This window comes from Stenella coeruleoalba (assembly GCF_951394435.1).
Source record: "Stenella coeruleoalba genome assembly, chromosome: 19".
Classification (NCBI taxonomy): domain Eukaryota; kingdom Metazoa; phylum Chordata; class Mammalia; order Artiodactyla; family Delphinidae; genus Stenella; species Stenella coeruleoalba.
The window spans coordinates 53,625,875-53,645,428 of NC_137165.1; the positions used below are offsets into that span (position 1 = coordinate 53,625,875).

The 19,554-nt window shown below is 44.6% G+C and overlaps 2 protein-coding genes and 1 long non-coding RNA gene across 5 annotated transcripts in view; 2 read left to right on the forward strand and 1 right to left on the reverse strand.

Moving 5' to 3' along the window:
* TEN1 (TEN1 subunit of CST complex) lies at nucleotides 1-16,290 on the reverse strand. Its single transcript, XM_079904463.1, has 4 exons — nucleotides 15,928-16,290; nucleotides 10,012-10,108; nucleotides 6,191-6,348; nucleotides 1-136 (listed from the first exon to the last, which is right to left on the reverse strand). The coding sequence occupies exons 2-4, from the start codon at nucleotides 10,101-10,103 to the stop codon at nucleotides 15-17; spliced, it is 372 nt and encodes a 123-aa protein (XP_079760589.1). The 5' UTR covers nucleotides 10,104-10,108; nucleotides 15,928-16,290; the 3' UTR covers nucleotides 1-14.
* Nucleotides 147-6,178, forward strand: LOC307177342. Its single transcript, XR_013825025.1, has 3 exons — nucleotides 147-260; nucleotides 4,716-4,757; nucleotides 6,011-6,178. It is a non-coding gene; the product is annotated as an uncharacterized lncRNA (long non-coding RNA).
* Nucleotides 16,169-19,554, forward strand: part of ACOX1 (acyl-CoA oxidase 1) — a 24,841-nt gene continuing 21,455 nt past the window's right edge. Inside the window, exons 1-2 of one of the 3 annotated variants that reach the window (XM_079904457.1) lie at nucleotides 16,169-16,431; nucleotides 16,708-16,867. In XM_079904457.1, the coding sequence (XP_079760583.1) occupies nucleotides 16,323-16,431; nucleotides 16,708-16,867 (269 nt within the window). In that variant the 5' untranslated portion in view covers nucleotides 16,169-16,322. Of the gene's footprint in view, nucleotides 16,432-16,707; nucleotides 16,868-19,554 lie in introns of those variants that run through there. The other 2 variants (XM_079904455.1, XM_079904456.1) reach the window with 2 other exon arrangements.

Here is a 19,554-nt window from a genome sequence, read left to right on the forward strand (position 1 = left end):
TGCTGTTTCGCTTTCTACTGGCTGCTGTCCCTCTCTCGTTGGTACAGCCTCTGCTCCCGGATGGCTTGTTCTAACAAGGGGAGATTCATTCCTTCCACACAAGTCAGCACCCGGGCCTTCACCACGCAGTCTCCATCTGAAAGACACAGACACCAAGGCATAGGCAGTGTCAGCAACACACCCTGCAAATGCATTCCAGCCGTTTCCCCTCGACTTGTTCTCGGGCCTGGGTTTTGACAGAAGAGTCTGACAGGGCACAGGTGAGAAGGATGGTTTACAGGATGATGACCGTTTGTCTACTTGGGCCTCAGAACTGCGGGCCCACCATGCACTACAGGCACGTGGCTGAAACTCAGGGGGTAGCCTGAAAATTCCACTCTGGCCCAGAGAGACGTAGCCTCTACTTCCCTCTTTTGTCATCTTAACTCCTGCCAGCTTCTCTGTAGCTCCCAAGTGCCCAGAGTTGAGGAGCAGTCTCAGTCACCACCCTAGTTCTCCATTTGTACCAGGGGAAGGGCCCCTTGGCTTCGTGGGGCTCACTGGCATTGGAAATTGGAGCAAAGAGAACCCCATGTTTAATCAATCCAAGGGGAGAGTCTGGGCAAGTCATCCCACCCTGGACAAGGGGCTGCGGGCGCTTCTAGCAGATGCTGTGGTGAGCTGATGGAAAGGTTTGTCAATGTTCAGGTGACACCAAATAGGAAGGACATCTGGGGTTTGCCCTTATAGGTTGTTGTGGGGTTTTTTTGCACTATGTTCTCTCTGCTCTCTGGGCACGTCAATGAATACATTCAGTGTTCTAGAACATTATGCCGTCCTCTTTTGATGCCGTTTTGAGATAGAGGCTCTCCCTGGTTAAAGTCTATGCCTAACTTTTCCTCTAGTCTAGGCCACTTTACTGATTTAACAGAGCCCGGGGGCAGAATTCAGAGAGCTGGACTGTGTAGATTCCAGGCTTCAACACAGAGAGATGAACTCATTTGAAACATGAGGTTGCCCTGTGTGTCGTCAGCTTCTGTCGGCCCCAGCGCTGGACTGCAGGGGCTGCATGGCCTAGAGTGGGGTGGGGGGGAGGGCATGGGACAGTATGTGGATCTGTGGATGGATGTAGACTGTTGATTCTCATCACTCAGGCCTCTTCAGGAATAACTGGCTCATCTATACTAATCAGTCAAACAGGATATTTGCCTAAACTTCATTTGGCACTGAAAGGCCTAGACCTTTTCTTGTGACACATGTGGCCCTAAATGGTTTTCACAGAGCAGCTGCATGTGTTCAGGATGACACAGGGAAAGCAAGGACAAAATCAGAGTGCTCTAATTCGCAGTTAAAAATCTCAAAATAGAAGCATAGGTCAAATGTTTCCAAACTTCCTGTATGAAGATTTTCTTAGTATTGGACTTAATTTCACAGAACTTTCCTTACAATAATAATGCCTGTCAGCTCTTTCCTCCCTTCAACCTGGGGAAACGTTCTCTTCGAGATACAGATAGTGGAACATGTTTCTTCCCGTGAATGAAGAAAAGTTATTAAAAATGGAAGTGAACTTTAGAAGTATGATTATCACAGGAACAAATTTGGCAATTCTGTTAGTCCATCTGCAAAAGGTCTGTGTAAATGGAATAAAAGAACGGCATTTGAAGAGTGCTGCAGGGGAGGAGAAAGGAGTTTACGAAGCCAGAGAAATAGTCATTTAGGGGAATCTCTTCTTGCAAAGAAAAAGAACCTGCGGCAAAGGAGAAGGGCTGAGGGAATTCCCTGGTGGTCCAGTGGTTAGGACTCTGCGCTTTCACTGCCGAGGGTGTGGGTTCAATCCAGAATGCAGCGGGTTGAGGTGTGAGTCTGAGATAAGGAGGGGTGATGTGGAGAACAGATCTTCTTTTAGGAAGTTTGACTGTGGAGGGAGGAGGGTCACAGCTAGGTAGGGATAGAGCTGAACTTGACATTATTGTTGCTATTATTTTAATACAGAAGAGGCTTGAGCGCTTTATATGCTGGGAGGGAAGAACCAGTGGTATCAGGTTAAAGATTCAGCTGAGAAAGCAAAGCCCCTGCAGGAAGGCAGGCATGCATCACAGCACAGGGGCTGCACCGCAGGCAGGAGGGACCCTCCTCTCTCCCAGACTGGAGGAAAGGGGCTACTGATGGGTGTGGATGCATATAATTTTAGGAGAGGCTGCAGCTGTGGCCTCAATTTTACCTGGGATGTAGGAGGTGAGGTAATTTGCTGGAAGGGACGGGGAGGTGATGACGAAGGGGGTCCTGCGTGAATGCCTGAAACAGCTGTTGCGGGTCAGGGGGAGGGGGGACCAGCCAGGACATGTGGAAGGAATTCTAGGCAGCGTGAAGGGCCCGGAAGAGATAAGAGACCTTGAAACCGTTGTGCTAGGAATCCCTGGAGCTTTGTGAACTTTCTCCATCAACAGTTGGGTGGGACCTGAGAGGGTGGGGATTGGGGTTTAATCAGGGAGGAATGATGGAAGACGAGTTGGAACTTCTGCCAGGAAAGTGGTTGAAATGATAGTGAGGTCAAGCTGGAGAGGAGAGAAGGTGGTCCCGATGGGTGACGAGGCAGGATACTGAGGGTGGAACCTAGTCTCAGGCAGCAGAGGGTCCGGGTAAGTCAGGCAGCAGTGGGGCAGAGGTGGCAGAACTGGTGCTGCAGGAGGAGCTGGCAGGATTTCCACCCCACCTCTGGGTTCTGTAATGGGGCCTGGGAGGCTCCACATGGGAGGGCAGGAGGGGAACTGCTGCCTGGGGGGGAAAGCCAGGTTTCAGGCAAGTCCCAGAGAAGGGGGCTTGAAGGTTTGAGAGGACACAAGGAAGGCCTGTGAGGGCAGGAAGCAGTCAGGTGAACGGAAACCAGAACAGGTGGGATTTATGGTGAGAGCTCTGGGGCAGCTTCTTGCTGTAGGCGAGTAACCTTCAGCCTGGTATTCCACGCGGGCCCCTGGAGCAGAGCGGGGCCGAGGCTGTGTCCTCACATCGTAATCCCTGGATTGGAAGCCCTCGGCCCTGCGGGGTGTCCTGGCCAGCTGGTGTTGGCACATGGCTGGCACTTCTTCTCTTTCGTGTGCAAACATTTCAGAAAGGTGCCTTGAGGGGGCCTCTAGTCCATCCTCAGAATTGCCAACCTTGCCACGGGGCAGGATCCGTGTGTGGTTGACCTTTGTGTCCCCACAGGACTTCAGACCTGGCCGGGGGCCAGACAGGCCACTGCAGGTTGGAGGTCAGCGACGGCTGCCAAGCTCAGCCCACACTCTGCCCTCCCTCCTCACCGTCGTCTTTCTTTCCTTGTGTCAGTCTCGAATGACGAGCATGTAGTCTCAATTAGAAACTGAGGGGAAAAATTTTTTTTAAGGAAAAAAAAACCCTACACATTGTGATGAAAATAATGGTGAGTGGTAAACTTGCCAGAGCCTAGGAAGAATCCTGCTGGGTCTGAGGCTTGACTACTGAGGTTCCATGTTTTTTGTTTTTTGGCAAGAACACGTCAGAGCAGTACTGTCTGTGCTCTCCTGGTGCATCACACCAGAGGTACACGATCGATCGGTCCGATTTTTGTAATGTTTGATCACCTGAGCTACAGTGTTCCCGGCAAGCTTCCACCTAATGATTTGAGCGGCCAGTGATAACGATCGTTGCCTGGATTTATTATTTCCTCGGGGCTTTTAACATGGTGACTTTAGAATTTAGTTGTTTCTCCTGCGTTTATTCACTGTGATTCTTCTCTAAAGAACGTTCCCTCCTCCAAACATTTGGTTTCCCTGAAATACAATCCGTTCAGAAAAAGGTAGGATAAACTCAAGGGAAGAAAGAGCAGGTTTAATGCAACCAGGAGGAAGCAATTAGCTAATTCCAGACCCAAGTTCTCCAATAAATGGCATTACAAAAAAGAAAAAAGGAAGACCAGAACCATTATAGAGACTTGGGATATGTAACCCAAAGGCAATGCACGGACTTTGCCTCCTGCTTTTAAACTAACTTTTTGTAAAAAGCCATTTTGGGGCCGAGGAGGGGAATGAACACAGACAAGGTATGTACTAGAGTATATTAAGGAACAGCTATTCATTTTGTTGGGCATGATTGTGATATTAGAGATAGACATTGAGGTATTTATGGGTAAATGAAATGATGTCAGATTTGCTCTAAAATACACCAGCAAAATAAGTAAGTAAATGCGGGCGATGATGACACAACAGTGGAATGTGGATCACTGCTGAATTTGGGTGACGGGTACATGGAGGCTCATTCTACTTTTGTGCTTGTTTGATTTGAAACCATTAAATTGAAAAAGTGATATGGGTTGAATTTGTAAAGTTTTTTCCATTTTTCTTCCCACAAATAATTCTAAATGTCTTCTCCAGGTCCCACCCTGGTCCTGGCCTGATGTCCCACCTTAGTATCAACCCCTCTCTGTATCTGCAATCAGACCTTTGAGTTACAGATACTGGGCAGTTGGCTCCTGAGAGCTCCCAGGACTCCCCTGTAGGGGCCAGGAGTGCAGGAGGGAGTCTCAGGTGAAGTGGGCTGCAGTCAAAGTGGAAATGATTTATTCAAGGCCCTTTGTACCCGTTTCCACCCCTCCTCCTGATACTTCTCTCAAATCAATGATGAAGCCAGGGACTCTGAGCTCAAAGGCTTAAGCCTGAATAAAGATTAACTTTTATTAAATCAAACGTAATTAAAGTAAGCCCCGTTTACTTTTTTTCTAGTGCATTTCATCCAGAGTTAAAAACCACTGCAACTTTTAGAAGGTAAGTTGGGAGTGTAAATCAAGAAACATAAATGTTCATATCTTTTAATGTAGCAATTCCACTTTCAGGAAACTACCCTAAAGAAATCATCAGCAAATGGACAAAGTTTGGGAATAGTTAAAGGCTATTAACTACAGCATTTTTAATATATATCTAGATAGATTGTTTAAACTGTTTTTTCCCTCTGGCTATAAAGCAATACATTTTCATTATCAAATAATAAAAGTATAAGGAATCCCACAGCCCCACCACCCAGAAATAATTACTATTTATGTTTTGGTAAATAATATTTCAAACTTTTATGTGTATAAAAAATGTCTAGGGCTTCCCTGGTGGCGCAGTGGTTGAGAGTCTGCCTGCCGATGCAGGGGACACGGGTTCGTGCCCCAGTCTGGGAAGATCCCACATGCAGCGGAGCAGCTGGGCCCGTGAGCCATGGCCGCTGAGCCTGCGCGTCCGGAGCCTGTGCTCCGCAACGGGAGAGGCCACAACAGTGAGAGGCCCGCGTACCACAAAAAAAAAAAGTCTGTTTAACAAAAATGAGATCATATGATACATACTGTTTTGTAAACTGCTTTTTCTCAGTAAAATACTACGAACATCTTTTCATGTCAACTGATATAAATTTACAACACCGTTTTTGGTGGCTGTATAATATTCTCCTGGCTGAATATCTCATAGTTTCTTTAACCAATTAATGTACAGTGTACTTATAAGAGCAAAAAATGGAAACAATACAAATGTCTAATGCTTGTGTGAATTAGTGCACACATCTAATCTGTAAAATATTATATAGCCATTAAATACTATATCTAGAAAAAATTTTCAAGACATGGGGGAATGCTTATGATATAATGTTAAATTAAAATAACCAGATACAACATGTTATAGTTACATAAAGCATGTGAAGGAAAATGGCACAGGGACAGCCAGAGAGGGAAGCAAAGAATACAAGTACCTAGGTTTTAAAGGGCAAGCTTCAACCCTTGATGCCATAGAGATTCTCCCAGGTTGCTTCTGTTCCTTCCCTTGTGTTTTATTTCTCTTACCCTGACTTCCTGGCCTGTTACTCCAGCCCCATCCTCTCTGAGCCGTAGTTTTCTCATCTATGGAATAGCCATAAGATGACTCATTAAGGGCTGGTGAGCAGATTCGAAAAGATTTAAGCAAACCTCCTAGTACCAGGCCTGGCATGTTGTAGGCCTTCAGAAATTAATGATTTCTCTCCCCGCTTTCTCGCTTCCCTACGGCAGGTCCACCTCAAGCCCAATCACGTCTCTTTCCTATGAGTCCCTATAACTTGTGGGCTGATTTGGAAGGAATGTTAACCCCAATGAGGGACCCCTGCTGGGTCAGAAACCAAGCCCAGGCACCCAAAAGACTGCCCCACTCAGGACCCAGAGTGAAAAAGGGTGTGTGAAGCCAAGGCTTACCCTTCTGGTGCTCCAGCTCCCCAAGGACCATGTAGAGGGAGCTCACCTGGGCTTGGAACGGTTCCACCAACTTGGTACAGACGAGGATTGGGTGCTGGTCAGATCTGTGCTGAGCCATCAGGGTCACTCGGGACTTTGTCATGTCGTAGCTGCACAACCTGGAGGTCAGGTAAGTGTGATCATTTCCATCCATAGACAGAACCAACCCAAAGTTCTAAACGTTCTGGGAGGCCAATACATCCATGGGAAAATGTTCAGCCTCACTCGGATCAGAGAAATTAAAGTGGCAGCAACAGAAAAGGTTAATTAGGTCTACATAACTGAGGTATAAATTACATGCATTAAAAGGGACCTGTTCATTGACTGTTGACAGAAGTATACACTGTGTAACCAGCACCCCCATCAAGCTTTGGTACATTTCCATCACCCCCAAAAGTCCCCTTGTGCCCCTCTGAACTCAGTCTCCCCACCTCCCACCCAAGGCAACCACTGATCTGCTCTTGGTCTCCACAGGTGAGTTTTCCTACCCAAGCACCTCATGTAAATGGAATCCTGACAGCATGAATTCTTCTGTGTCTAGCCTCTTTCACTCAGCATAATGGTTTGGAGACCCATTTATGCTGTTGGGTAAATCAGTAGTTTGTTCCTTTTTATTGCTTGGTAGCACTCAGTTGAATGGATCAATAAATTATTATTATCCTCACCAGCTGATCTGGTTTGCTTACGGACTTGTGCTGACATATGTTTTCATTTCTCGTGGGGAAATACCCAAGTGGGATTTCTGGGTCATGTGGTCAATCTGTCTGTTTAAAGGAAACTGGCCAATTGTTTTCCAAAGTGGTTGTGCCACTTTCCTTTCCCCTCAGCAACGTATGAGGGTTCTAGTCATTCCAAATCCTTGTCAGCACAGGATACGGTCAGTCTTTTTAATTTTAGCCACTCTAGTGGGCATGAAACACCGTACCATTGTGGTTTTAACTTGCATTTCCCTAATGATTGACACATGATGCTGAACAAATTTTCATGTGTTTATCTGCCCTCTGCATATCTTCCTTGGCAGTGTCTTGTTTAAATCTTTTACCCATTTAAAAATTAAGTTCTTTGTCTTCTTATTGGGTTATATGGGTTCTTTGTTTATTCTAGGTACAAATCATTTGTTGAATATAGATAATATACACACACATGTTCACTTATTTTTTACCAGTTCGGGGCTTACCTTTTAATCTTCTTAATGGTAGCTTTTGATGAGAAGCTTTTAATTTTGTTGAAGTCCAATTTATTCATTATTTTTCTTTTATGGTTTTTGTTTTGGTTTGTTTTGAATACGTATTTATTTATTTGGCTGGCCAGGTCTTAGTTGCGGCCTGCAGGATCTAGTTCCCTGACCAGGGGTTGGACCTGGGCCCCCTGCACTGGGAGCTCTGAGTCTTACCCACTGAACCACCAGGGAAGTCCCTATGGTTTTTGTTTTCTGAGTCTAAGAAATCTTTGCCTATCTCAAGGTGTATGTGAAGGTTTTCTCCTGTTTTCTTCTAAAGATTTTATAGTTTTAGCTTGTTCATTTATGATCCAGTCAGAATGATTTTTTTTTTTTTTTGGTATGCTGTGGGGTAGGGATCAAGGTGTCTTTTTACCCCCATAAAAATATCCAGTAGTTCCAGCACCATGTGTTGAAATGACTATACTTTCCCCACTCAATTAAATTGATGTCTTTGTTGAAAATCAATTGCTTTTGGTTAAATAAATAGATGTGGTTAAATAAATTATGGTATGTCTAGTCAATGAAATAAAATGGATCTATTTAAAGTGATGATATAGATTTACATATTTGGCATGGAACTAGGTCTACCATACACAGTTAAGTATGGTACAATATAGTAATATAATAGGATCTCATCTAGCTTAAAATATTTATACATGTATGTATATATATATGTCTCCAAGATGGTCCCCAATGATTCTTATCTCCTGGCATCCGCATCCCTGTGTAGTCCCTACCACCCTGACTAGCGCTGACCTGTGTAACCAATAAAACATTGCAGAGATGACCTAGAGTGATTTCTGAGGTTAGGTCATTGACATTGTAGCTTTCTCTTTGCCCTCTCTGTTGAGTCACTCCTTCTGGGGAAAGCCAGCTGCCATGTTATCAAGACTCTCAAGCAGCCATATAGAAAAATCCGTATTGAGGAAGTGAGCCTTCTTGACAACAGGCAGCACAAAATTGCCAAACATGTGAATGAGTCATCGTAGAATCAGACCCTGCAGGTCCACGCCAGCCTTCAGATGCTGGCAGCCCTGGCTAACATCTCGACTGCAGTCTTCAAAGTCAATCTGAGACAGAACCACCCAGCTAAGCCACTCCCACATTCCTGACACTCAGTAAGTATGAAAAAATAAGCATTTATTGTTATTTTAAGCCACTTAATTTTGGGGTGATTTGTTACACAGCAATATGTGACTAACACAGTATATATGTATATACACATATTGTGTATATACACACCCACCCACATATACACACAAACACACATGAAAAAGCAAGTAATCACCAAAAGGTTAGTGGTGGGTGGTTGTCCACACAGTGGAATTACAGGTGATTTTTACTTGCTTTCTTTTTTTTTTTTTTTTTTTTTTTCTGTACGCGGGCCTCTCACTGCTGTGGCCTCTCCCGTTGCGGAGCACAGACTCCAGATGGGCAGGCTTAGCGGCCATGGCTCACAGGCCCAGCCGCTCCGCGGCATGTGGGATCTTCCCAGACCGGGGCACGAACCCGTGTCCCTTGCATCGGCAGGCGGACTCTCAACCACTGCGCCACCAGGGAAGCGCTTTACTTGCTTTCTTTACACCCTTATGGATTGTCTACATTTTTTACAATGAATATGTATTAATTTTTTAGCATTTAAAAATTATTAGGGACTTCCCTGGTGGCGCAATGGTTAAGAATCCGCATGCCAATGCAAGGGACATGGGTTCGATCCCCAGTCCGGGAAGATCTCACATCCCGCGGAGCAACTAAGCCCCTGCACCACCAAGTACTGAGCCCGTACTCTAGAGCCCGCGAGCCACAACTACTGAAGCCCGCGCGCCTAGAGCCCGTGCTCCGCAACAAGAGAAGCCACCGCAATGAGAAGCCCGCACACTGCAACTAAGAGTAGCCCCCGCTCGCCGCAACTAGAGTAAGCCCGCACGCAGTAACGAAGACGCAATAAATAAAAATAAATAAATAAATTTATTTTAAAAAACAAAAATAATTAGATAAAAGTATGACTTTTAATTTTTAAAATAATTTTTAAAATAGATAATAATAATAAATAATTTAAAATGTAAAAATAAGTGATTTTTTAGTAATTAAAAATATGTACTTTAGGGGACTTCCCTGGTGGTGCAGTGGTTGGGAGTCTGCCTGCCGGTGCAGGGGACACGGGTTCCAACCCTGGTCCGGGAGGATCCCACATGCTGCAGAGTGGCTGGGCCCGTGCACCACGGTGGCTGATCCTGGGCAGCCGCGGGCCACAGCTGCTGAGCCTGCGCGCCACAACTGCTGGGGCCCGTGTGCCTGGAGCCCGTGCTCCGAACGGGAGAGGCCACCGCAGTGAGGGGCCAGCGCACCGCAGCAAGGAATGGCCCTGGCTCGACGCAGCTGGGGGGAGCCTGCGTGCAGCGGCGAGGACCCAACGCAGCCAAAAATAAATAAATAAAATAAATTTATAAAAAAATATATATATACTTTAAAAATAATTTTTAAAACATTATAATTTTTAAAAAAAGACTTTTAATTTTTTTTAAACATCCCCCCCACCATGTGAATAAAACATTCTCACCTGCCAAACGTTCTCAGTGTGTCCCCATCAGGAACTTGGCCGGCACTGACCTCCCAGGGGAAGTAATAGATCCCAGGTTTGGGCAGCATCATTGCTCCTGTAACCAAATAGTTGAGATGGATTTTTGAAGATTCCTGACAAACCAAGCCAACCACAAGATGGAGATTAACAGACACGAGACCAGCAACAACTGAAAAGGTAGTTCCAGGGAATGATGTTTTAAAATTTAAAAAGATTTTTTGATAGGTTTATGCATTCACATATTTAAAAAAAAAAACAATATACAAAAGATCTCTGTGGAAAGTGTATGATTCCCACTCTAACTCCCATGCGGCCCGTTCCCTCCCCAAGCCCCTAAACCTGGGATCGGTAAAAAGGCAGACAGTGACATATGACCTCTGTCACAACTACCAAACTCTGCCATTACAGTATGAAAACTCGCAAAGACGATAAATAACGAATGCGTGTACCTTATTTCCTTCAAACTTTATTGACAGAAACATGTCGTGAGTTGTCTTGGCCTTTGCTGCTGTTTGCCAAGCCCTGCCCTGAGGGGACCATTTCCATCAATTTGTATTTAGCTTTCCATTATGCAAATAAGGACAAATATGCATATATATTTATTTCCCTTCTGTACTATAGTATACATACTGTTCTTGATTTTCTTTCACTTAATATATTTTGACACTTTCATAGTTGTATATAAAGGGAGTCTTCACGTTTTTTAAATAAACATTTTATTGGAGAATGGTTTTCATTTTTTTTTTAAATAAACCTGTAAAGATGGTACAGAGAATTCCTATAAACATCACACCCAGTTTTCCCTATAATTAACATCTTACATTAGTATGACACACTTGTCACAATTAATCAGCTCGTATCAATATGGTACTATTAACTCCATACTTTATTTGGATTTCACTGGTTTTTCCCTAATGTCCCTTTCCTGTTCCAGAGTCCCCTCCAGAACCCCACATAACATTTTCTTTTTTTTAAAATAAATTTTATTTGTTTATCTTATTTTTGGCTGCGTTGGGTCTTCGTTGCTGCACGCGGGCTTTCTCTAGTTGCGGCGAGCGGGGGCTACTCTTCGTTGCGGTGCGTGGGCTTCTCATTGCGGTGGCTTCTCTTGTTACAGAGCACGGGCTCTAGGCGCACAGGCTTCAGTATTTGCGGCACACAGGCTCAGTAGTTGTGGCTCTCGGGCTCTTAAAGCGCAGGCTTAGTTGTTGTGGCCCACGGGCTTAGTTGCTCCGCGACATGTGGGATCTTCCTGGACCAGGGCTCGAACCCATGTCCCCTTCATTGGCAGGCAGATTCTTAACCACTGCGCCAGCAGGGAAGTCCTAGAGTCGTTTTTAAAGTAATTTTTCTACTCTCACCACGTATAAGCTAAGCTATAAGTAACTATATCATTAAATTTACTTTTTTTTAATTACCATGCAGTAGCATTTGACTCTTTGTGGGGTTAGGGTTGGGGGAGATACTCTTTTGTAAATTTTAACCTCAATTTCTTCTTCAAACAAAAGCTGCTATGTGTTTGTTAAGACACTTCTGTTCAGTAAGCACAGCTGGCTCCATCAATCATTATCCATACATTATCACACACTCAAGAAAGTTTCTGAGAAGACATATCAGGACAGGCTTCTCTTGTGGGTCAACTGGATTTCAAATACTCTCTCTAGGAGTCTGAGTAATGGTACAACCTGTACTTCAAGCCTTGCCCTTTTCATTCCCCAAGGCAAAATATTCTAGGAGAAAAAAATCCCTGGTATGAAGAAGAGAAATAGGCTTCTTTTTAACAACTGGGAAGTTTGAAAATACTGTACAGGAAGGACGGTGAACCAACCTGACTGCTGCTTTCATCTTTTCTGAAGAAACTGTCAAGATTGCTGTAGCGGGATTGAAGGTCAGAGAAGTAACACTTATAACTAAGTTCATCATAGCTTTTATCGGCTTTGGGTTTGTTTCTTGGGGACAAGAAACTTGATGGTATATGTTTACCACCCCAGAATTAGAATAGGTTACTGGTTTATCATAAAAGGATATAATTCAGGAACAGCCAGAGAGAAGAGGTGCATAGAACACGGTAGGTGGGGAGGGGTGTGGAGCTTCCATGCCCTCTCTGAGCTTTGCCACTTTCCCAGCCCCTCCCTGTGTTCACCAACCCAGAAGCCATTCATCAATGTGTTTAAAGTTACAAGTCTTTGTTAGTCTATATTATACAATGAATCTCCAACATTAAAACTCGAGTGATGCCACATGATTTGACCTATGGCCTCCAAAGATTCTATCACCTGGGCATTATTTCCAATTTTAAGTGTAATCTCAACTAAATGAATTTTACAGTAACCAAATAAAATGATTATTTTACTATGCCTTTAAAAGTTTTGCAATCACCAGAGTAAAAATGAATTCAGGGAAGAATCACCACTGGATGCAAAAAGTACTGGGTAAAAGTTTGATGAAGAACCGGCATATTTACATGGTCTCAACAGTATCTCCCCCACCGATTACTTATTAATTACAAAGGAAAAAATGGTCCACTTCACAGTGAAGAAAAGTAGCAAATACAGCCTTCATGTGCCTTCTGCATGTGATGCACTAAGAAGGACACATTGTTTCTGTGATATTCCTGTAAAAAAACAAAGTATAATCTGAATCTAATCACCAAGAAATATCACACAAATCTGAATTGAGAGCCATTCTACACAGCAACTGGTTTATATGCTCTAAAAGTGTCAAAATCACAGAAGATAAAGAAATTGCTCCAGTTAAAGGAGGCGAAAGTGATAGGACAACTGTTATGGGTGGAACTGTGTCCCCGCAAAAAGAGATGTTGAAGTCCTAACCCCCAAGGACCTCAGAATGTGACCTTATTTAGAAAGAGGGTCTTAGAGAGGTAACCAAGTTAAAATGAGGTCATTACGGAGGGCCTAATCCAATATAACTAGTGCCCTTATAAAAAGGGGAAAGTTTGGACAGAGACAGACATGCACAAAGGGAGGAGGCCAGGTGAAGGTGAAGGCAGAGATTGGGGTGATATGTATACAAGCCAAGGAAGGCCAAAGATTGCCAGCAAACTATCAGAAGCTAAGAGAGAGGCACAGAGCACATCTCACTCACAGCCTCAGAAGGAAGCAACTCTGCCGATGCCTTGATTGTGGACTTCTGGCCTCCAGAACTGTGAGACAACAAATTTCTGTTGTTTAAGCCACCTAGTCTGTGGTACTTTGTTATGGTAGTTCCAGCAAATTAATACAACTAAATATAATTCATGATCCTGGATTGGACCTTGGCTGGGAGAAAAACTTGTGATAAAGGACTTTATTGGACAATTGTAAATCCACAGAAAGGTCTGTAGATTAGGTAATAGTATTGTATTAATGTTAAGTTTCTTTAATTTGATAACTGCTGTTCTCCTGTTCTCTTCGTCCATTTAGGTGGGTCCTTGGGAGGGAGAGGAGGTAGACACAGGAGGACGATGTTTTAACCAGAACCAAGTCCCACGGCTTTAATGCCACCTCCAAGCCACCCTTCTCCATCCCTGATCTGCTCAAGCCCAGGAGTCATTCTTTGTTTTTGTTTTTTTTTCCCAGGAGTCATTCTTGATGTGTCCCTTTCTCTCATGGTTGCATCCAATCCATCACAAATTTCTGTCAGTTCTACCTCAAAATACATATTGAATCTATCCACTTTCCTCCATCTCCATGGTCACCACTCCATCCAGGCCTTCACCACCTTTATAACTGGTCTGTTTCCACTCTTTTCCTTCTACAGTCCATTCTCTTCATAACAACCAGGGTGATATTTTATTGTATTTTTTAAATAAATTTATTTTTTATTTAGTTAGTTTTGGCTGCGTTGGGTCTTCGTTGCTGCACACAGGCTGTCTCTAGTTATGGCGAGCGGGGGCTACTCTTTGTTGCAGTGTGTGGGCTTCTCATTACGGTGGCTTCTCTTGTGTGGAGCATGGGCTCTAGGCGCTCGGGCTCAGTAGTTGTGGCTCACAGGCTCTAGAGCACAGGCTCAGTAGTTGTGGCACACGGGCTTTGTTGCTCCGAAGCATGTGGGATCTTCCTGGACCAGGGATCAAACCGTGTCCCCTGCATTAGCAGGTGGATTCTTAACCACTGTGCCACCAGGGAAGTCCCCAGAGTGATATTTTAAAATAGAAAACATGCCACAGGAGTATTTTTTCCTAAAGCCTCAAGCCTGAATCTTATAAAGCCTCTAGATCTAACCAACAGCTTATAGAAAATACAGAAATAGAGGAACGTGTTAAAGATATCACAGAGGGGGAAACTGGGGGCAAGTCACACGAAAAACAACCTAGTTTTTTCAATTGGAGAAAAAAATCAATGTCTAGTGGAAACCTATACATTAAAAGAAGCTTAAGATTCTTATCAACCAACTGCAATATGTAGACCTTGTTTGGACCCTGATTTGAACGAACCAACTGCAGACAATTTTTTACAAAGCAATCAGAGAAATCTGAATACTGATTGGATCTGTTGAGGAAGGAGATAGATGGGCCCCTGCGCCGGACAGCTGGGGTTTGTCAAGTGGAGTAAAACTGAATCTTTGTTCTCACCCAGACACTCCAAGAAGAAAGCTAGTGGCAGAAGCTGAGCTCTGCTGAAGTAAAGAAATAAGATGACCACTCCTGAGGTCAAGGAAAACTTCCCTGTCTGCACATGTGCAGGAAGGCTCCTTGGGATTCAAAAAGGGAAGGGGTGGCGCAGTGGTTGAGAGTCCGCCTGCCGATGCGGGGGACGCGGGTTCGTGCCCCGGTCCGGAAAGATCCCACATGCCGCGGAGTGGCTGGGCCCGTGAGCCATGGCCGCTGAGCTTGCGCGTCCGGAGCCTGTTCTCCGCAACGGGAGAGGCCATAACAGTGAGAGGCCCACGCAAAAAAAAAAATTGATGCGTCACTTTTACAAACAAGTTTTTTTAAAACTATTAACACTATTAAAACTGTATAATTTTGGGCTTCCCTGGTGGCGCAGTGGTTGAAAGTCCGCCTGCCGATGCAGGGGACACGTGTTCGCGCCCCGGTCCGGGAAGATCCCACATGCCGCGGAGAGGCTGGGTCCGTGAGCCATGGCCTCTGAGCCTGCGCGTCCGGAGCCTGTGCTCCGCAACGGGAGAGGCCACAACAGTGAGAGGCCCGCGTACTGCAAAAAAAAAAAATTTTAAAAAAAAATTAAATAAAAAAAACCTGTATAATTTTAAAACGGGATTAGTATGTTGTTTAAAGTTACAAAGGTAAATGAGAGATAAAGGAGATGGGTAGCGTGCCACACCTTCGTTACCATGGCATGAGGGTCAAAAGGTAACAAAAATGAGCAAATCAAGAAATAGCTTGGAAGAATTTTACTTCGATGTTCTTTAGGAAACAAAACTAGAAACAATTTATTATGGTTAAAGTGGCTGCCTCTGAGGATGGGGCACTTCTGCTTTTCATTACAAATCCTCTTATACCAGCTTTTTTCAACGTGTGCTTTTACTACTTTGATGACGATAATTGTGAAAACAAAAAAGTCTCCTTTCAAAGACCTCTAAGCACACTGCAACTCAAGTCCAATTCCACACTCAGCTCCCCGCGGCCCACGCCTCTGGCAGCAAAGATGCCGTTATCTTAACAAACGATAGTTGGAGCCTCTCCCCGGTGCGACCCTTGTTCCCGTCCATTTTTTCTCCAACCTTGGAAGGTTTTGGGAAACGCTACGACCTCCCCGATAACTCCGACAAGCACGAGGGTTCCCCGCCCCAAGCCTTGAGTTTCCTCCCCCATCTCATTCCCGGGGATGCCTTGGCGCGCGGACCCGGAAGCGGCGGGGCGACCGCGTCCCGAGGCTCAGGCGCAGTCCTCCTCGGCCTCGTAGACCCGCCCCTTCCCAACCACTCGCGAACCTTTCTGGGCCTCCTGGCGTTGGGTTCCCTCTTTCCGCCCAGCGTGGCCACGTGACGAGGGAGGGGCGGGTTGCGGAGAACGCTTCGCTTTCCCCCCGGGGCAATTTCTTGACCTTCTTCCAGGGTCTCCTAGCTGGGCGCCGCTGAAAGGCTCCCCTGGCCGAAAGCAGGGGACCCGCCCGCCCCGGCGCCGGCTCCGCCTCGGCCGCGCTCTGTCACGCGCGGAGGGGCCGCGGTGAAGGAGAAGGGGAGGGCCGGGGCGGGCCGAGGCGAACGGGGCGGGGACTCGCGGTGTCCTGGGGAGGCTCTTAGGGCTGGGCCCGCTCTGGAGGTGCGGACACTCGCTGTCGCTGCTGCCGCCGCCTCGGCCTCAGCTGCCTCTGCCGGCCGTCACCATGAACCAGGACCTGCAGAAGGAGCGGGCCGCCGCCAGCTTCAACCCGGAGCTGCTCACGCACGTCCTGGACGGCAGCCCCGAGAACACCCGGCGCCGTCGAGAGATCGGTGAGGGCGGCGGGCCAGGCCTCCTTCCTTCCCCGAGCAAAGCTTGAGACTCCCTCCGGGAGGAATCGGGGGACGCTGTAGGGCGTAGGCCGCAGCCTCTGGCCCAGCTTTAGGGGAGCCTGGACCCCCATTTCCAGGGGCGGCTCTGGCGGGGGGAATCCCCTATAACGAGAGGGAGACCTGTGCCCGTGAGTCTGAAACCTGCTGTGACCCAGGGAGCTTTAACGGAGCCCTGAATTTCTGTCTTCCTCTTGATATCCTTTAACTCCCTACCAGAGAACCTGATTCTGAAAGACCCAGACTTCCAGCATGAGGACTTGAATTTCCTCAGTCGTAGCCAGCGTTACGAGGTGGCTGTTAGGAAGAGTGCTACCATGGTGGAGAAGATGAGGAAGTTTAACATCGCAGACCCTGCTGAAATCATGTGGTTTAAAAAGTAGGTATGCCTTAGCTTAGATCGAGTGCCTAAGGCAATACTTCAAATCCGCCATCTGCGGTGTCCTTTTTCATCGTGCTTGACGTTTGAAGACTCGCATTGGCATATTTTCACGCCATTTTAAAGTTATTTGTGTCGAAAATAATGTTTACTTTTGTATTTAAGCCTTTGAAAGGGATGGCATTTGTAAAAAGTTGATCATGGAAATGCTATAATTTTCTATCTCAAGAATCATACAAATTCGGTCCAGATGTCTCAATTTTGAGTGATTTAAATACAGAATGACTTTGCTTTTTGTAAGAAGGAGGCCTGCTAAATTTAGAAGCTGCATTTGGAAGGATGTTTTCAGTTGCAAGGACCAAACCTTAAATATTTTGGAGCAGTAACAGGTCGTATTTTCATATGCGTGTAGATCTTGAGTTTAAAATAATGGAAGATATGGGTGGAGGAAGAAGAACTTTAGTCATACCTTAGAATGAGTATAAAGTATTCTAAGAACCCAGCATTGTTGAATCTGGTGATGGTATTTAAATGGCTCCCCTGTCATACAAGACCTCATAAAAACATGCCTTGGTCCTACTGCTGAAAGAGGATGTTCTTTTTTCAGACCATCTGCTTTTTGTTGTGTTTTTAGAAATAAAACACACTTTTTTTTTTTACCTTTATGTAAATAAACAGTATAATTATATGATCTTAGTACAAGATTTCTTTGACTTTCAGCATCTCTTACACTTCTCGCTTATTCCTGGGCATTTCCTGTTTTAGGCCTCTACATTTTAGAAGAACTCCAATATTTTCATCAATAAAGAATAAATGGTGTGAATGGTACATATTTAAGAGCCAAGAAAAATGAAATATGTTACAAGTTCTGCCTTTATGTAGCAGTAGGCATTCCTCCCCATACTACTGCTGCAAATACATATGGTATATAATTATTTTCTATTTGACCTGGTTATTATTGTCAAGAGGAAATGATTTACTCCAGCCCTTAGGACCACACTCAGAACTCCTTTCCATTTTAGTTACAAAAATACAGTTCATTTGGTAGTCCAGTCAGAGTACTTATTAACTTCCAAATGCTTTTTTTTTATTTTTAAAGTTTGTAACTCATGGCTGTGAGGATATTGAGGTGGAGTAACTCCTAGAAGATTATGTTTCTAATTTTCCTGAGTTCGGTCTGTGAACTTTAAAAAATTAGTAAGATTTTATTCTTCCTTAAAACAACACAAAAGAGGAGGTTTGTTTTGTTTTACTTTAAAATGGCTGATGCCGTGTGTTTCAGAGTTGGTTAGAAGATTTCATGATCTGTGGTGGTGCACAACGTGTAACCAGACTCCGGTGAAGTCACAATGAAATAAAGTCCTTTATGTGAGTTAAAGATCAGTGGACACCAGCCAACTGTTTTGCGTATCATTTTGTATGACACAGACCTCACTATTGGCGAAATACAAAGTACAAACTTTGGCATACCCTTTGACATCTTTCCAGTATTTCTGGGATGTGACAGGGAGATCCATGTATGTTAGAGAAGGGGATTGAAAATTAGTCTTGGCAATTACTGAACGCCATCGATTGTCACTCACACCCATGTCTTATGTATCACTAACAAAGTTAACTATGATGTACCATTAATTGTGAGATGCATCAGATTTCTTAAATGCTAAAATTGGCTGTGAGGAGAAGGATGCTATAATTAATGAAATATAGTAATATTTCTCTGGGGATTTGGGGCATTTACTGGTCTCTTTTACATGCAATTTCTCTATCACAAAATAAAACTCATGAGAGTATGTTGAAATTGACTAAAGTATTAGTAAAGTACTTAGAGATTTCTCAACTTGAGCAGTGAAAGAATTCATCTCTCCATTCCTTGAGAAAATAAGACTTTGCTGTTTGGGGAATAGGAGTTACTTTCCTAATCCCCTTTCCTGTAATTTTGTCTTTTCACTATACTGTTTGCTATGCAAAAACTGTAAAATATTCTTAAAAGTACTTTAAAATTCTGATGAGAATCATTCATGGTTTCTGTTATCCTTATTAGGTTTTTAAAGCTAGTTGCTTGAAAAGCATCTTCAGGAGGGATTAAACATAACTTAAAAACAAGCACTCAGATTTTGTTCTTGAGTTAACTTTCTTTTTTTTCTTTTTTTTTTTTTTTTTTTGCGGTACACGGGCCTCTCACTGTTGTGGCCTCTCCCGCTGTGGAGCGCAGGCTCAGCGGCCATGGCTCACGGGCCCAGCCGCTCCACGGCATGTGGGATCTTCCCGGACCAGGGCACGAACCCGTGTCCCCTGCATCGGCAGGTGGACTCCCAACCACTGTGCCACCAGGGAAGCCCGAGTTAACTTTCAAGTGGCTTCAAAAAAAAAATCTCAGTATGTTTATGAAAACATAAGTATTTGACAGTCTTTATTTTGTGTCATATATTTTTCCCTCTCAGTTTCCTAGAGTTAATTATTTCGTGTCAGTGTCATCATTTTACCAACCCAGAGCCTCCTCAATTCCGTCAAGGGATTGGGAGTGTCTTATATTGCCACCATTTTTAGCACCTAAATTACTGGTTTTATTTCTCAGAAATTCTCGCAGGTTCATTTCCTCCTTTAGTAAAGCATGGTTGTGAGGGAGTGCTGTGGTGCCCTTGCCGTTGAGAGGCCAGTTTCTACATTTATCTCCTCGTTACTTGTCT

Coding starts and splice junctions, on each gene's coding strand:
- TEN1 (XM_079904463.1), bottom strand. CDS start 10,103: ATGATGCTGCCCAAACCTGGGATCTATTACTTCCCCTGGGAGGTCAGT. Junction 6,349..10,011: donor ACACTGAGAACGTTTGGCAG/GTGAGAATGTTT, acceptor CCTGACCTCCAG/GTTGTGCAGCTACGACATGA. Junction 137..6,190: donor GGAGCTGGAGCACCAGAAGG/GTAAGCCTTGGC, acceptor TGTGTCTTTCAG/ATGGAGACTGCGTGGTGAAG.